Genomic DNA, 16,222 nt, shown 5'->3' with positions numbered 1-16,222 from the left:
TCACACAAATTACAAACTTTTTTTGATGTTCCAATCCCTGGATTTGAATCACTTCGCATTGGTGATCTAATCCCTTTAACGCCAAATTTTCAGTTATAACAAAGCTTGATTGTAGACAAAGTCACTAAAAATTCAGATTTTGTGCTTCACTCGTCCCATGCTGCGCGCGTTCATATCAGCTGCTTCCCTCGTCCCATGCTGCGCGCGTTCATATCAGCTGCTTCCCTCGTCCCATGCTGCACGCGTTCATATCAGCTGCTTCACCCGTCCCATGCTGCGCGTCATGCTGCGCGCGTTCATATCAGCTGCTTCACCCGTCCCATGCTGCACGCGTTCATATCAGCTGCTTCCCTCGTCCCATGGTGCGCGTGTTCATATCAGCTGCTTCACCCGTCCCATGCTGCGTATTCTATTACAATGTGGAATGTGGTCCGCACTTAAAGTTCAATGATCGTAGCATCTACAGCAGTTCACTAATTTCATTCAATGTTTTCATATAAGCTTTTCTGTACTTTGGGTTCTAGTACGGAAAATTTGGGTTCTAGTACGGATATTATCTAATTTTTTTCCTAATTCGGTGTTTTATTCAAGCCTTTTTTCTAGGGAGAGAATTCAGTTAGGAGACATTACGTTTAGACCTCTTGTGGCTCCCGCGATGCATAATTTGACAGGCTTTTAGCAGCGCCCGCCTGAATGGGCCCCAGACTCCTAATGAATCCAATTTACTCCAGGATTTGAGTCTTTGTTCTTAACCAAGTAGGAAATTTAAATTGGTTTCGATCGTTGGATATAACGAATATTGTTATCGATCACATCAAGATGTAATTGCCCTTCTACGAAGCTACTCGCAAGTTTTGATCTGATTATATGCGTCGTTTTAATGTCCACCGTATCAGCTGCAGTGGAGACGCTAATCATTTGATACGTTTTGATAACTCGCATGCTGGGTTTCTGTGTAATTCAGTTCGTAAAATATTCTTATTAGTGTATTTCGTACAAAAAGACCAAGGAAATTCTATCCTTCTGCGCATCGATCGCAGATCGATCATCCTTTCCTTCTGCGCATCAAATCGTTTAAGTAAGAATCAAATGTATATGTTTGTTGAGGTCAGAATAACGTTGTAAGAATAACGATGAGTCAGAATAACGTTGTAACACAGCTATTCGTTATTATGTGTTCAGAGGGCTGCTCAGTCTTTATTAATTGGCGTGTTGACGCGACGTCCTCTACTAAAGGGCCCAGGTAATCGCGGCAACGGTCGGGCACCTCAGCCGTGTCAGGTGTAGTGTTAGTGCACTATTAATTGATAGACATCGTTACAGTAATGTCATGATTTGGATCTGGATCATGGATCCGGTGAAACCTCCTACATTGCTGTGGTGCCTCTTGTGTACCTTGTTAAAATGTATCTCCACTTGTTGATATCCGTTCCCAGGGACTTCAATGTTGCCCACATTAATGCAAGTATGTTTTTGGTAGGGGTTTGCCCTGTTCATGCAGTCGATGTTTGAAATAAAACAGTGTTCCGTCAACTCTAAATAAAGGTTATTTTCTATCCGAATTGACCGAATCTCATCAACTCCAATATCAACTCAATATTCTTTCAAAAAATGTTCGGTCATTTTTTTATACATTTCGACTCTGTGCTGAGAGAGTATCAACTCTGTGTTCTAAAGCACTGTTGCTTCAAAGGAGGCTTCAGTCGCCGTAGGGAGTTTAAGTGCCTTTCAATTTGACTCTCTACTTCCATTTGTGCTAATCAATAAGCGAAAATAACAAAGAATTTATTAAATTAATGTAGTCTATTCTATGCTTCAGAAACTAAGATTCATTGAAATGGACCATACACTGAATAACTGCTAGAATTTAAGTCTAGTCTTATTGAGCTGCAAACGATCTAATACGTGGCTACCATACCTCGTCTATCTCTAATGAAGTGCTCTTTTGTTGTCTGCTATATGAGCTTAATTGCAGTATCGCGTTCAAGCCTCAGTCTTTTAGAAGCCGTAACCTGACTCACAGACTTCCTTTATATGTCTGGAGCCCCAACCGCCTGGCGCTGCAGTGACTCAGGCTCCTGTAAGTCAGTTACGGGGAATTCATTAGTTGGCCCGGCCTAAAAAAGGGCGCAACAGACCGCCAGGAGGCTGGAAACACGATGCCATTGGCTTTGAGCCAGTTGGCGAGAAAGCTACACTCCAGCTGGCTTCTTGATTCATTGCATTGCACTGCTGACTTCTGCTGGATCATCCTGCATCCATCTGGGTAGCGTGTGTGGCGCATAACCTATATTGTATGTGGCACTACCCTCGGCCTACTGCGTGCATGCCAACATTCCGCCTCGGGTTATTTCCAGTATTTGTCTTCTAATTATTTTCGGAATTTTAGCAATATATGGGGAGCCCCGTATTTCTACGCCCCTTTGCATGCTGGGAATAACAATAGCTTCGTTGATGCTACTTGGGACTGGTTTGATGAGGACAGTTGTTGGCTTGTGGTTAGGTTTAATTATGCATTGGGGGACTTAAATCACTTTGTTTTTTATTGAAAATGAATGTTTTGGATTTATTCGCTTGATTTTTGGCAATTTTTGTACTTCCTTGATTTTTATCGTTCAGTAGCACACTTTTATTGCGACGAGAAAAATAGAGCAGGTTTTTACGCATCTTCATCACAGTCAAAAAGTCAGTGACGCCAGACTGATTTGATGTTTTTATGAAGATTTTTATCCGTAACTTTACAGGACTCGACTTTATGTGGCACTCAAGCTGCAGGAAGAAGTTTTTATTATTTGTGGGGCGGGATCGTATTGGAGAATTTCAGACCTGGCGGCCGTCCAAACGAGCGTCGCGTCGATGGTGCTGATCGTCGTGCAAGATCTGCCGTGCGTGCATGGCCAGCGCTCCTGCGACTTCATCACTTCTCTGACACTTCGCTGCTTCCTACTTTACTGGCGCGCTACGAACTGCTCTCTCTCTCTCTCTCTCTCTCTCTCTCTCGGCCTGCCGCAACGCCAGAGATTGTCGGTGTGCAGTTGAGGCTTTTTTTACCTCCGTTGTGATCGTGCTGTATTGTATTCATTCTAGTTAAGTCTTATCTCCGTTTCACTTGGGATTTTTGAGCATATTTGGCGTAACGCATTACTGCGCATAGGACTTATCGTTGATATCAGTGTGCCGTTAAATCTTGAAAGTTTCCCCCCTCAAGGGGGACTTCTGGCGCGCGTCTGTGCTCGTCAGAAGTCCTATGGGATTTCACGCTCCGAGGGTAAGTGTTCCTGAGCGCATCATCGCTGAGCTCGCGGTGTCTGACTGCAGGTCTCAGTTGTGGGGTTAAGTTATTATGTAGGTAGGATTCCTTACATTAAGTTATTATGTAGGTAGGATTCCTTACATTTCCCTTCTCTGTCTCTCGTACGGGCGGCCGACGTCCCGTGTAAGCGACCTCTTTTTCGAGTGTCTTCGTTTCTGTTACTTTTCACCTGTTTCTCCTTGTCACTTCGTCTCTTTGAGATGCTGACGCTGCTTCTTTCGCGCCAGCTTCAGCGGGCTGGACTATTGAGAACTTCCACCCCTTGTGGGTGATGAACAATTTGAGAAACTCGATAACTGAGACGTTACACCTCGTTGATGATGTTCGTTTTGACTTCCGTTGCCAGATAGCTAAATAGCTGAAGCGCTAGTAAACATGTGGCCACTAAACTAACTAACCCCCTCGAAAGTTTCGTATAAAACTAACCTTTCACATTTACAATTGGCGAGATGCATTTTTCGTCGAATATTTGTTACAACGTAGTACCCGTTTCAAATACTTGAATTTCATTTGTATCGCAATACGAGAAGAATGATTTTCCATGTGCGCTCTGCAGTACCGTAAACTGGGGTAACTTAGACCACTTTTCGTTTTTTTTAACAAAAACCCCCAAAACTCAAAAACTATTTGACATAGAAAAATTCTGTCAATGGGCATTAAAGGCCTAATACTGAGGCTACGTAACACAATAGAAAGATTTAAAAAGTTTGCATATCTAATAGGTTAAAAAATTAAAATGTGACCCACAAAAAAAAGCTATTATTTAAAGCCTGTCGGAGTACCCCCTCCATTTTTTTTATTTTTTGGCAAAATAACTCCAGGTTTTGATGCATTGTAGTACAAGTCTTCTAGTTACATATGCAACAAACAAATTTTAGGAAAGTCTCATAGTTTGCAAATGGGGGGCGCCGCCCCCCAATAGGGGAACTTAGACCACCTAATGTCAGCCCTGACGGGGTAACATAGACCGGCTTGGAAATTAATTTAAAATTTTTTTATTTTTTGGCAAAATAACTCCAGGTTTTGATGCATTGTAGTACAACTCTTCTAGTTACATATGCAACAAACAAATTTTAGGAAAGTCTCATAGTTTGCAAATGGGGGGCGCCGCCCCCCAATAGGGGAACTTAGACCACCTAATGTCAGCCCTGACGGGGTAACATAGACCGGCTTGGAAATTAATTTAAAATTACCATATATAACATTTCATGTTTGATACACCTATTAATGTTTTTTCTTTAGGTTTCAGACTCTACAGAGTCTTATATATGGTAATTTTAACTTAATTTCCAAGCTGGTCTATTTTAACCCTGTCAGGGCTGCCATTAGGTGGTCAGAGTTCCCCCGTTTGGGAAAACTTAGACCACCTGGGGGGCGGGACCCCCCATTTGCAAACTATGAAACTTTCCTCAAGTTTTTCATTTGCATATGTAACTAGAAGAGTTCTATTACAATGCACCAAAACCTGGAGTTACTTGGAGTTATTTTACCAAAAATATAATTGATTTTACCAAACAGTCTAAGATACCCCCAGAGCTGGGGTAAAAAAGACCATCAATTTTTTTTAAATTACATCAAAACTATGAGAGGCAGGAGCCAGCAATTTATGGTGAGTGTAGCTAGAGTATAGACCTGTATTTTGCATGTTTCAATTTAAGTTTAACTTATCTAGTAAAAAAATGGCATCATTTAAAAAAAAAGTGGTCTAAGATACCCCAGTTTACGGTACGTGTACAGTAATCGTCTGACATCACTATTTATAACGCTATGACATAGGAAGTGTCACGGGCCTATAATTGACAGCGTTTCCGTTGCATATACACGAAAGATTCGCAATGGATGCTGAAGTATGGCTAGCATTTTGATTTCTTTACATTGTTGTTAGAATTGTCTTTATTAATTCCTTGTTAAATCAGATAATATATTTATGCAATTATTTCGTTAGCGCATTTCATATGTCATTGGTGTTCGATGAAAGATTGATATTCATTTCAACTTTTCAGTGAATATATAATTTACAGAAGAAAAAAATATTTTGTACAGATCGTGTTCTAAGTGATATCTACAAGCGTGAGATGTGCTGGTAGCAATACACAGATCGCAAGCCAGTTTTGCAGTGAAGAAAGTTTGTGTGTATGGACAAGTACAATGACGGCGCACGCTCCTGCGAGATGATGTCGCTAGGGATGCGTTGCGGCACACATCCTGACGGTTAGCTGGCAGCAGCGGCGTGTGTCCGTGATGCCCCAGCATGAGGACGCTCCAGCACCCTCTGTTGCCACAGCCAACAGAGGGTAACTACCAATCTCGCCGTCACTTGCCGCTCGTGGCATCCACTCCTCAAGACGTCATTCGTTCTGTAGCTCTAGATCTGTCTTCTGCCCTGCCATCTCCTCTCTCTCCTCTTTCCCGCCGTGAGCAGCTTTGCTACAGCCCACCATCACCCCAGTCTCCGGCATTCTTCACCTACGACTATCCTCAGCGGCGATATGAGGTCTCTTCGCGCTGGCTTCTGGTCGACCCTCGACCCTCCCCTTCACCGCCGGGGAAGTTCGACTCGACTGTGTCGCTGCTGCTGCAGCAGAGCCAACAATCCTTGCCTCCCGTACACAGGAGCCGTTTCGCTTCCATCGAGCGACCGTTCCCGACCTATAGAAGATCGTACCGTCACTGCCAGCATTGGATGCCCAAAAGATCTTCCTACGGACATGAAATCAGAGATTACAGCCTTCCATATCTGCCTCTGGACCGCAGACGGATGCCTTACGAATCTCAAACTTTTCTCCAGTCTTACCGAACCAGATCGCCTCTGACATCTGACGATGAAACGATTTCGGCATCTCCCGAACGCAAATTTTTTCCGGCTATTGCTTCTTACTCTAAGCCTAGTTCTTTTGTAAATAATGTTTCGCGTCCATTTGTACCCTTATTGAATGATACTTGTTATGTAAAGTCATATGAAAACAATCAACTTCTCTCTCAAAGAGAGTCTTCTCGAGCTCACTGTAATTATCTGCCTACCAAAGGTGCCTTGCAACCTAACCACGTACCGAACCGAAGCGCTGCCAGTGTGTACAGTCGGCGCTCGCGTCCTCCAAGTCCTGTGAGGAGACAACCTGTCCGCTGCCAAGCGTCGCGCAAAGTTAAGGACAAGGCGTGCCAAACGGAAGGCCTGATAGCTCCCCACGAGCAGTGGCTCTGTTCCAAGTGCCACTGCAGGCAAGTTGGCGAACGTCAGGGGCGAGGTGACGGTGACCAGCGCGGTTGTGTAGCTGAAACACACCCAGATGCTGCAGCCCTGAACTGCTACGCTCGCCCCACCAGCAGTATAGGTGCGCCTAGCATCAGCAGGAGCGTTGATGAAGGACTTCAAATGGAACCCGAGCCTGGTCTGTGCACGTGTTGTGATGCCCACGTGTCGCTGAGTCCTTGTTGCCAGACTTACTGTCCTGAAGGACACCTCAACTCATTGTTTATGTTCATGACGTGCTTTGGTATCATCCTCTTTATAGTGTTCTCTCCGCTCTTCCATTATCTGGTGCCTTAGGAGCACTCATCGTTCTGTCTTCCATCTTCTTCCACACCCGCCGAATTTGCCTTACATCTCGATGCTGCCCAGTTATTTTGATCTTCGTCAGTATTTTTTAATTTACGGGTGAGTGTTTCAAGTCATTTATTTCTATCGATGACCAGGGACTGGTTCGTTGGAACTGTGCCAATTGACGTGCAGCAGCAGACTTGTAATTCGGTTGGCCATTTCCGTCAAATATTTGTGTTCTGTTTCAATTTCGTGTTGTGTCACGTGTCTTACGATCACCATATTGCTTAAACCAACGACACATTGATGTTTTCTATGATTGTTCGAGAGTTCGTGCTTGTGATGTAACTCCTAGCACTAATTCCCGCGTACCGGAATGCTATTAAATGATTGCAACTGAGAAAACAAGCGTCGTTTAGCACACAAAAAAGTTAAGAACCAAATTTGTTTGGTGCGAGACCTCTATATACTAATAATGATTCAACTTCTAGCATCTTTTAAAATGAGAATATGTTCCCTGCACAACCAAAAATTCCGTTAAATAATGTTGAATAAGCAATTTTAATTATGATTTCTTTATTTGCTCTGTTATATAAATAGACTAATTTCAATTCATTTCATCAATAATGAAATGAATAGATGCCTTGTAGATGTACTCCCAACTTACTTTCTGCAAATCCTACAAATCCCTGACGATGAAGGACTCCAAATGGAGTCCACAAAAATCATATATCTGTCCAAATAAAATTCACAATCTTCCTACCTCTTCGAGTCCCGAACCTATGCATCATTTAACCCGAAATTTTATTCCACCGTTCAGTTTCATTCTCATTTTGTATTTGGTTTTCAAACCTAGACCCGATGTATGGCAAAAAAGCATTTTTTATTAAATAAGACTTCGTTGCAACCCTAATCTAGACGTGTTGATTTGCTTACCATTATAACGTAACAGTAATGCTTACTTCCTGCAGATTTTGAACTTATGGTTAATAAATTTTCTTTCATTTTCAGATACAGTGCCTCGTAAGTTTCTTCATCTTGAGATGATATCCAGGGATGAAAGTATGTATACACATAGTATTTAAGGAATTTGTCCGATCATTTTACATTAAATAATTTTTTTTCACGAAATTCGCAATCATCTACATGTTACAGCATGAAATTTGTCTGCGTCCATTAGGCCTATTTAATGGAGGCTTCAGCCCCCTAAGATATTCTTGAGCCCTTTTAAATAGTTGTATGTATAATTATTAAAACCATTAGTTTTATTTAAAAATTAATGACAAATGGAATGTTATGTGGTCTGAATATAAGTTTAAGTAGGTAATTGTACATGAATATGATCATAAATCTTGGTGGGCTGACCTCCCCCCCCCCCCCCATCCTTACAACCTAGTGACTCGCTTTTTTGTGATTTATTTTTAAATTAAACGTACATAACATTGGCTCGATGTCATATACTTTTTTAGGGTTCTCTAAAAAACAGCCCTTCCGTTTTCGCCTGCGTTTTTTTTTTCACTTAGTACTTGTGGTCTGACTTGGCACCAGATGGATTATCTGCCTGACTCGAGCACCGCATTGAATCATCAGGAACTTTTGTTGTTCTTTACGTTGGAGTCGTTTATTTAGTTACTTTTTCTAGTGTCTCCACGTGCCTGTCTCCCGAACCGCATTAATATTCATTCATTCTTTTATATATATCACATCTTACACTCCCACTCTCCTGCCGCTGCTGCACACACCTCCCACACGACGCTACACTCCCACTCTCCTGCCGCTGCTGCACACACACCTCCCACACGACGCTACACTCCCACTCTCCTGCTGCTGCTGCACACACCTCCCACACGACGCTACACTCCCACTCCTGCCGCTGCGAGCGCCCGCTCTTCGATCGTCCCGCTCTCAGGCTTGAGTGGTCATGCCATTTTGGTCGTGCACTCGTCTCGCTGTAGTTCCAATATTTATTGCGGAAATGACCTGCGCAAAAAACGCCGGTTCTATTCTAGAGTCTACCAGTCTCTGAAATTCAGCTCGCACGGTCGTCTTCCATAGCTGCTTCGTTTCCCTTCCTGTTAATCAGTTGCTGCTATGCCTGCCCAATCAACCCTTGCAGGCCTCAATAAAGAGTTAGGGTTATAATATGAAGGCTGGTCATTCCGATCGCTTCACATTACCGACGAAATTTGATTACGATTATCACAAGAAGGCTGTTATCAGGTGACTTACACCTAATCATGCAGCAAACAACTCATTCAGACGCATCCTTCACCGTGCGGAGAATCGTAGACCCAAACCCTAACATCCACGGGCATATAATATATCAACGGACTGAGCTGGTAATGCGCTGCGAGGTGCTGCTATTGTGCCCTGGAGACGATGCTCTCAGCTGCGGGACGTGAAGCCAATAGCGAGCGCCTACATCCATGCAGTCGATCGCACGAGTCCCTCATCATAATGTCGCTGGAGCTGCTCTCGAAAGGCAGGAGTCGGTCTGTTCGCCCGTTTAATGTGTGCTTGTCTTTAAACGGGACGTTGACTCTTCTTTCGAGAGCTTCCATGTTCTTTAATAAGAGCAAGTACGTGGTCGCGTTTATGCCCTCACACGCCTTCCATAACTTCAGTTCTGACGTCAATTGAGTTTACGCTTTGAATTTATTTTACTGGAACTCGCCCATTGCTCCGGTCGGATTACGTTGCAACTGGAATAAATTTTTCTCATGACTATAGAATATGGTGGACTTTTCAGTTGTTTTCCTTTGTGCCGGAGAAATTTATCACTACTTTTCCTATGTGTGGATATTTGCATACCACGATCCTCCACGAAGTTTTTGTGACTGAGATATGTCATTTAGTTTGCTATACTAGAATAGCAGAGAATCGTTAAATTGTCGTTTAGGTGATAAAAACACCGAAATAACTGTGCGGCATACGAATATTTTTAATCATTAGGCTGAGCAAGATATCTTTTATCAAGGCCATTCACAAAACTTTTGAACGCAATAATGACCTGTAGAAGTAAACCAGTCGATATTAACAGCCTGGCTTAGACATCTTTAAATTTTTACCGCATTTCCATCCTGCTAGATGGATCATATGTTAAAACACTTATATTGTCAGAATTGTGAGCATCAACACGACTACCGACGATGCTGACATTAAATATTCCATCATATTCTTATGATCTAATAACAACTAGTCTGAGGGTCATTGGGCACTATGGCTATCGGTGACCCAAGCAGCCCCGAGCAAGAAGGCGCCTCTACGGAACTTACTTGTGTGCTGGGAGCGTCTCGGCCAAGTTTCCATTAGCTCGTCGTTTGTTTGGTCAAGGCAAATAGAAGGGTCGCCTGATCCCCATCGTGCGGGGCTCGCCGCGCCCTAAGTACGATAGATTGCATCACTTGGCTGCTTTGTGAGCTGCCAATCCTGACGCGCTCCATACCATCGTGCCACTGATTGAGTCCAGGTTTCCTCGGAATATATTGGCTTTGTTGGAGGCTGCTGAAGTTTAACGCTCGTCTCTGTTTGGCTGCGGGCCGTGAGTCTCAGGTTAATTTACCGAGTACTTTCTTCGGGTCCCTTCCAGTTAATTATATATTTTAGTCATGAATCTTATAATATTTTCCGAATTTTATAGTGTAACGAAACGTAAAATTATTGACATTAGCAAACTTAGCTCTGCTCACGTTCTACAGGTTGACCGTTCTTTAACTCCTTTGTTGACACAATATTAATTCTCTCAGTTTTATTCCTTCCATATTCCTGTCGTCCCTTGACTAACTAAAGCAGATCTTTCTACCGCGTTGTTGATAGTGTAGGCAATCTTTAAAGACTCCATGTTCTTCTGCTTTGCATGCTACAGTAGTTCGGTTCTGCTGAATCCTTCTCACTCCATTAAAACTGAGTTGTTCTTCGGCGTCGGACGGGATGCGGCTGGAGGAAGCCTCCCAGGTTTTGTCTTATAAATAAATTATTCATTATTCTGCTTTGTATCGCTTGCCAAATCTCATTATTCATTAACTTTTCTGCTTTATTGCCAAACTCTGTATCATTTAATCGTTTATCTAATTATTCTTTATATTACATTTGAATAGAATTGAATTTCATTCATTCTATGTTTCAAATTACTGAAATAGTAAAGTTCTATGATATAGGATTATGGTCTGGTTTGCAGGCATTTGGCGACAGGTAAAATGACATTTGAAATTGTTAAATCAGTTCTAAGAAAAATATTCTTACGAATTATTCTCTAACTGTTGGTTGGAAATGATGCGCTAAAACAGCTGCACAGGAAGCCAGCACCCAGCGATGATGGCCGTGCAGCGTGGACGGTGGCAGCGTCATCAAGTACCTACACACTTCATCTTGAAGCTGTGCATTTGTTCCTGTGCTGCCGTATTAGGGAAGCCAGCACCCAGCGATGATGGCCGTGCAGCGTGGACGGTGGCAGCGTCATCAAGTACCTACACACTTCATCTTAAAGCTGTGCATTTGTTCCTGTGCTGCCGTATTAGGGAAGGGCGAGCGCCCCCGGCCCCGGATTATAAGCTCAGCTCGGGCGCTGGCTCCCCATCGACTTTGCTCCTGCGAACCTGTCCATCTCTTCCACGCATGCTGCTTTTTTTGTGCATCATAGTAGCTCTTTCTGTGCACTGAGAAAGAAATATTTCCACTGGAATGTACGATCAATTCCTTTCTAAAATTAGACATTTAAGGGTCAGTTTATATACGTGCTTACTTTATGCGTCGATTTTATGTACGTTCAATTGTTAACGTTGGCAGTTATATTTCTTTCTGACGTTCTCGTGTTTACTTTTGGTCAACCATCAAGTCTTATTGATATATAATAACCGGCTCTCTTTTATGAGTGAGGTGCGACTATCGCACTTGGCTGCAATTCACTAAAATATAGTTCAGCAATTTACTAGATTTTCTTATAGAACGCATTACTGTTGGTGTTGCGTGTGTATGTTGAATCCCGTTAAAAAGTAAAGCAATTTAAGAGATCAAATTGTGTGAAGTGCATGCAGCAATAACCCGCCTGAGTGTATGCACGCTCTCCCATGATGACTGCTCGCTACCGACTTAATCCTCTTAAATTTAATCATCCGTGGGCGCTTGGATCTCTTGCTTTACTCTGAGCAAGATCCCCCTGTAAATCAAAAATTTCAAAACTGTTCTGGATTTTACTTTATTTTTAATTATATATCTTAGATATGGAATTAAAACCCACCTCTCTTTTAGGAATCCGTTAGAATTTATTTTACAATCAACTCATCCTACTTAAGACAGTAAATTATACAACTATACATTTTATATAGAAAAATAGGAACACAAGGTATGGTGGAAATACGAGCAAAGCCATTTTTGTACCAGTCTAACGGTGATGCAAAGCGGTAGCAATACGTTATTAATTTTTGCACCACTTTATTAATTTATTCTCAGGAATCCTTAAATGAGACTCCATCGCGTCATCGATCGCAATCGACGCCCATCAAATTTAGAGCGTGAACGTATATAACTTTTTAATACTCACTCGTGAGATGGCTAGTTTGTCTTCAGTGGCACTGTCGTGAGATTGATTTCTTTGTCGTGGGAGACTGGGAAAATAGCCACATACCTCGATATGAAATGAATGTAGTACCTTGACGAAGGCACGTTTCATTTAATTTTGATTGTCGGATATTCACATGCTCATTGAAGAGGCTGTAAGATCTTATTGCAATGAACGTTCGAGTTAATGTTTGTAAGACGTAAGAAAACAAACATGAATCACAATGGTTTTGATAATAATTTTTATAGTATGCCATTTTTAAATTGGTATAAGTAACATTATACGAGCGTTATACCAATTTAGAAATGCGAGTTTTCATTATACGAGTGTTTGGTAGACGTAGCGCTTATCTGTGATGACAAATGGTTCATCCCAGGCCCAGGACTTATTTTGGACGTGGTCGTTAATTCTGGTGCGTCGTCTGGTCGCTTCCAGTTACTTCGAGATTGCAATTTCACGCCCGTGCGTTACTTCTTGCTCCGCCATTACTCTTGACCCACCTCTCTCTCTCTTGACCCACCTCTCTCTCTTGACCCACCTCTCTCTCTTGACCCACCTCTCTCTCTTGATTCTCTTGACCCACCCCTCTCTTGACCCACCTCTCTCTCTTGACCCACCCCTCTCTTGACCCACCTCTCTCTCTTGACCCACCCCTCTCTTGACCCACCTCTCACTGTTAGCAACATCGAGTCACATCTTCTTAAAGTCTCGGCTTCATCATTTATGTTGTCATTTGTTTCTGCGGCGTCGAGTGGCAATTTTTGTCACGCTTTTCTTTTTTGTGTTTTTTTGGGAAACTTTTTTTCACCATGGCTGGTGAAACTTTATTATCTCTTAATTAATTTAATATACCTATTCGTCAATATGTTGGATATTTGTGTTTTTTTCATTCTACAAGTAAAGCCAATAACATCATATTGATTTAACATCATATTGGTGATTTTTTCCAATAACATCATATTGGTGATTTTTTTATTAAAAAAAATGAAAAATCAATGACTTATTTGATTTATTTGTGATTTTTTTATTTATTTTTTTCAGTTTTTTTGTCTTTTTTGTAAAGTTTTTTTTTTTTATGTTGCAATTAGCCTACTAACGATAACAGTATATGGATCAAAATAAATGTCTAAAAAGGGCACTTATTGCCTTCAATTATGGCCAAGGTAGTGTTTACCACTTTGGGACTTTTGGGTAAACAATTATTGATAAGCCTATTCATTAGCTTTGTAAAGTTTGTATGGAGCAAGGTAATGAGCTAAATACAGTATTGACCATTTAACTGGCTTCAATATACAAAAATACTTCAGGAATGCAGATCTTCTAAACATTGAAGAGTCGCATAACAAATAGGTAGCTGACAGCACAGTGCACACTATCAATAGATCTACTGGTTTTATGTCCCATAAATCTACCAGACTCTACCTTCTCAAGTCTAAACACACTGACTACTAGTGACAGAGTGACTGACATGTACTGTTCCCATTTGATTCAGACAAATAAATCAATACTAAACATGAACTGAACGATAACCCAACAAACCTCAAACGACTTGAAACGAGTCTAATGTTATGAGAAAAGCTAACACTGTTTGAAATGAACATATGCGCAATTCAAACATTTATTTCCATTCACTGCATTTATTTATTTTATGTATTGTTTATAATTGTAACTGTTTTGTTTCTAGTTTAAAATGACATTTAAAGATTGAAATTAAGCATTTTAATTAAAATACTTGTATTAGGGTGGGAAATCTTTCAAATTGCCTAAAAGGTCAATACAATCTCAACCCATCAATATACAGGGTGAAGCAGAACCGATTGAGCAGTTTTGAGGTAAAATAAAAGAGTAATGGAGGTACATAAAGAAGAAAGTTTATATTCTTCAAGGTTAGCATAACATACCATTTAGACTACTTATGTTTTGAAAACAATATCTGGAAGATGGTGGCCGTTGGCTGCAACACACTGTTGGAGTCGTTCTTTGAGGTGGGAGTACCGGTAATCGTGGCAGTGAATTCCGAACGCTATGCTGCAATATTGCAAAATTTCTTGCAGCCCATGATGGAAAACATTGTTGAAAGTGAAGCATTGGGAGACACGTGGTTCCAGCAGGATGGGGCTACAGTTGGCAGAGCCCGAATGTCACTCAATGTTTTTAAATGCATGTTTCCCGGACGTCTGGTGTCTCTGAGGGGTGATTTACAGTGGCCTGCGAGGTCAGCTGATGACGACACTTAATCTGTAAACATACGCCTACGCTACCGAGTCAGGGGTCATACTTTCAAAACTCGCTAAGTGACCATAAGTACTTACGCTCTATTTTCTTGTCTATGATTGGTGGATTTTGCTTGGAAGACCGTCAATGATTGGCTGATGAACTTACGATCTCTTGACTTTTTTTGATGGTATAGGCCCTGATATGAGCATTTGTGATTTCTGTCTTTGGGCTCATCTAAAAGAAAGGGGTTTAGAAGTCGCCCTCACACCCTACCACAGCTAAGGGAACGGATTATTGCACCAGAGGTTATGGCCATACCTCGCCATATGTGTGAACATGCTGTAGGAAACTTCCAAGAGCAACTCCAACAGTGTGATGCAGCTAACAAACCCCATCTTCCTGATATTGCTTGCAAAACATAAGTATTTTAAATGGTATGTTATACTAACCTCAAGGATAATGAACTTTCTTCTTCATGTACCTCCATTTATTACTTCTTCATTGTACCTCCATATTTCGCCTCAAAACTGCTCAATCGGTTCTGCCCCACCCTGTATAAGCTAGCTAACACATTTAAATTGTATATTGAAATCAATATATAACAAATAGTCAAATAGCTAAAGACTACTTATAGCCTTATAAGAATTAGCTAAGCTGCTAGCTATGTTATATGTACAATGTATTGCAACACTTGATGCCTCTGTACCAAAAACATTCAATTTATTGGAACCTAATACACACTAAAGGCAACAAGTTTATATTTCAATTTGTCATAGTAGGTACATTTATACTAAACCAAGAATAACAATACCTTAACTGTCTCTTATACACATCTAGATGTGTATAAGAGACAGCTCTTGACCCACCTCTCTCTCTCTTGACCCACCTCTCTCTTGACCCACCTCTCTCTCTTGACCCACCCATCTCTCTTGACCCACCTCTCTCTCTTGATTCAATTATTTTATTTCCTCTCACTGCATTTATTTATTTTATAGATTGTTTATAATCGTAACTGTTTTGTTTCTAGTTTTAAAATGACATTTAAAGATAGAAATCAAATATTTTAATTAGAATACTCATATTAGGATGGACAATCTTTCTAATTGCCTAAAAGGTCAATACAATCTCAACATCTCAATATACAAGGTGGGGCAGAACCGATTGAGCAGTTTTTAGGCAAAATAAAAGAGTATTGGAGGTACATAAAGAAGAAAGTTTATTTTCTTCAAGGTTAGCATAACATACCATTTAGAATACCGGTACTTATGTTTTGAAAACAATATCTGGAAGATGGGGGCCGTTAGCTGCAACACACTGTTGGAGTCGTTCTTGGAGGAGGAAGTAACCGTGACAGTGAATTCTGAACGCTATGCTGCAATGTTGCAAAATTTCTTGCAGCCCATGATGGAAAACATTGTTGAAAATGAAGCATTGAGAGACGTGTGGTTCCAGCAGGATGGGGCTACAGCTCACACAGCCCGCGTGTCACTCAATGTTTTGAGACGCATGTTCCCGGAGGTCTGGTGTCTGAGGGGTGATTTACAGTGGCCTGCGAGTCACCTGATTTGAGCATTTGCGATTTCTTTCTTTATGGACA

At 41.4% G+C, this 16,222-nt stretch overlaps 1 protein-coding gene across 2 annotated transcripts in view; it reads left to right on the top strand.

Moving 5' to 3' along the window:
• LOC108667232 (BTB/POZ domain-containing protein KCTD20) overlaps positions 1–16,222 on the top strand; it is a 33,691-nt gene that overhangs the window by 3,245 nt on the left and 14,224 nt on the right. Inside the window, exons 1-2 of one of the 2 annotated variants that reach the window (XM_047884915.1) lie at positions 6,860–6,968; positions 7,863–7,874. In XM_047884915.1, the coding sequence (XP_047740871.1) occupies positions 6,922–6,968; positions 7,863–7,874 (59 nt within the window). In that variant the 5' untranslated portion in view covers positions 6,860–6,921. Of the gene's footprint in view, positions 1–6,859; positions 6,969–7,862; positions 7,875–16,222 lie in introns of those variants that run through there. The other variant, XM_047884914.1, reaches the window with a different exon arrangement.

The sequence above is a fragment of the Hyalella azteca genome, unplaced genomic scaffold (genome assembly GCF_000764305.2).
Source record: "Hyalella azteca isolate HAZT.00-mixed unplaced genomic scaffold, Hazt_2.0.2 contig16463, whole genome shotgun sequence".
Classification (NCBI taxonomy): domain Eukaryota; kingdom Metazoa; phylum Arthropoda; class Malacostraca; order Amphipoda; family Hyalellidae; genus Hyalella; species Hyalella azteca.
Note: the sequence above shows the minus strand (reverse complement) of the source record. Positions and strands in the feature narration are given on the sequence as shown.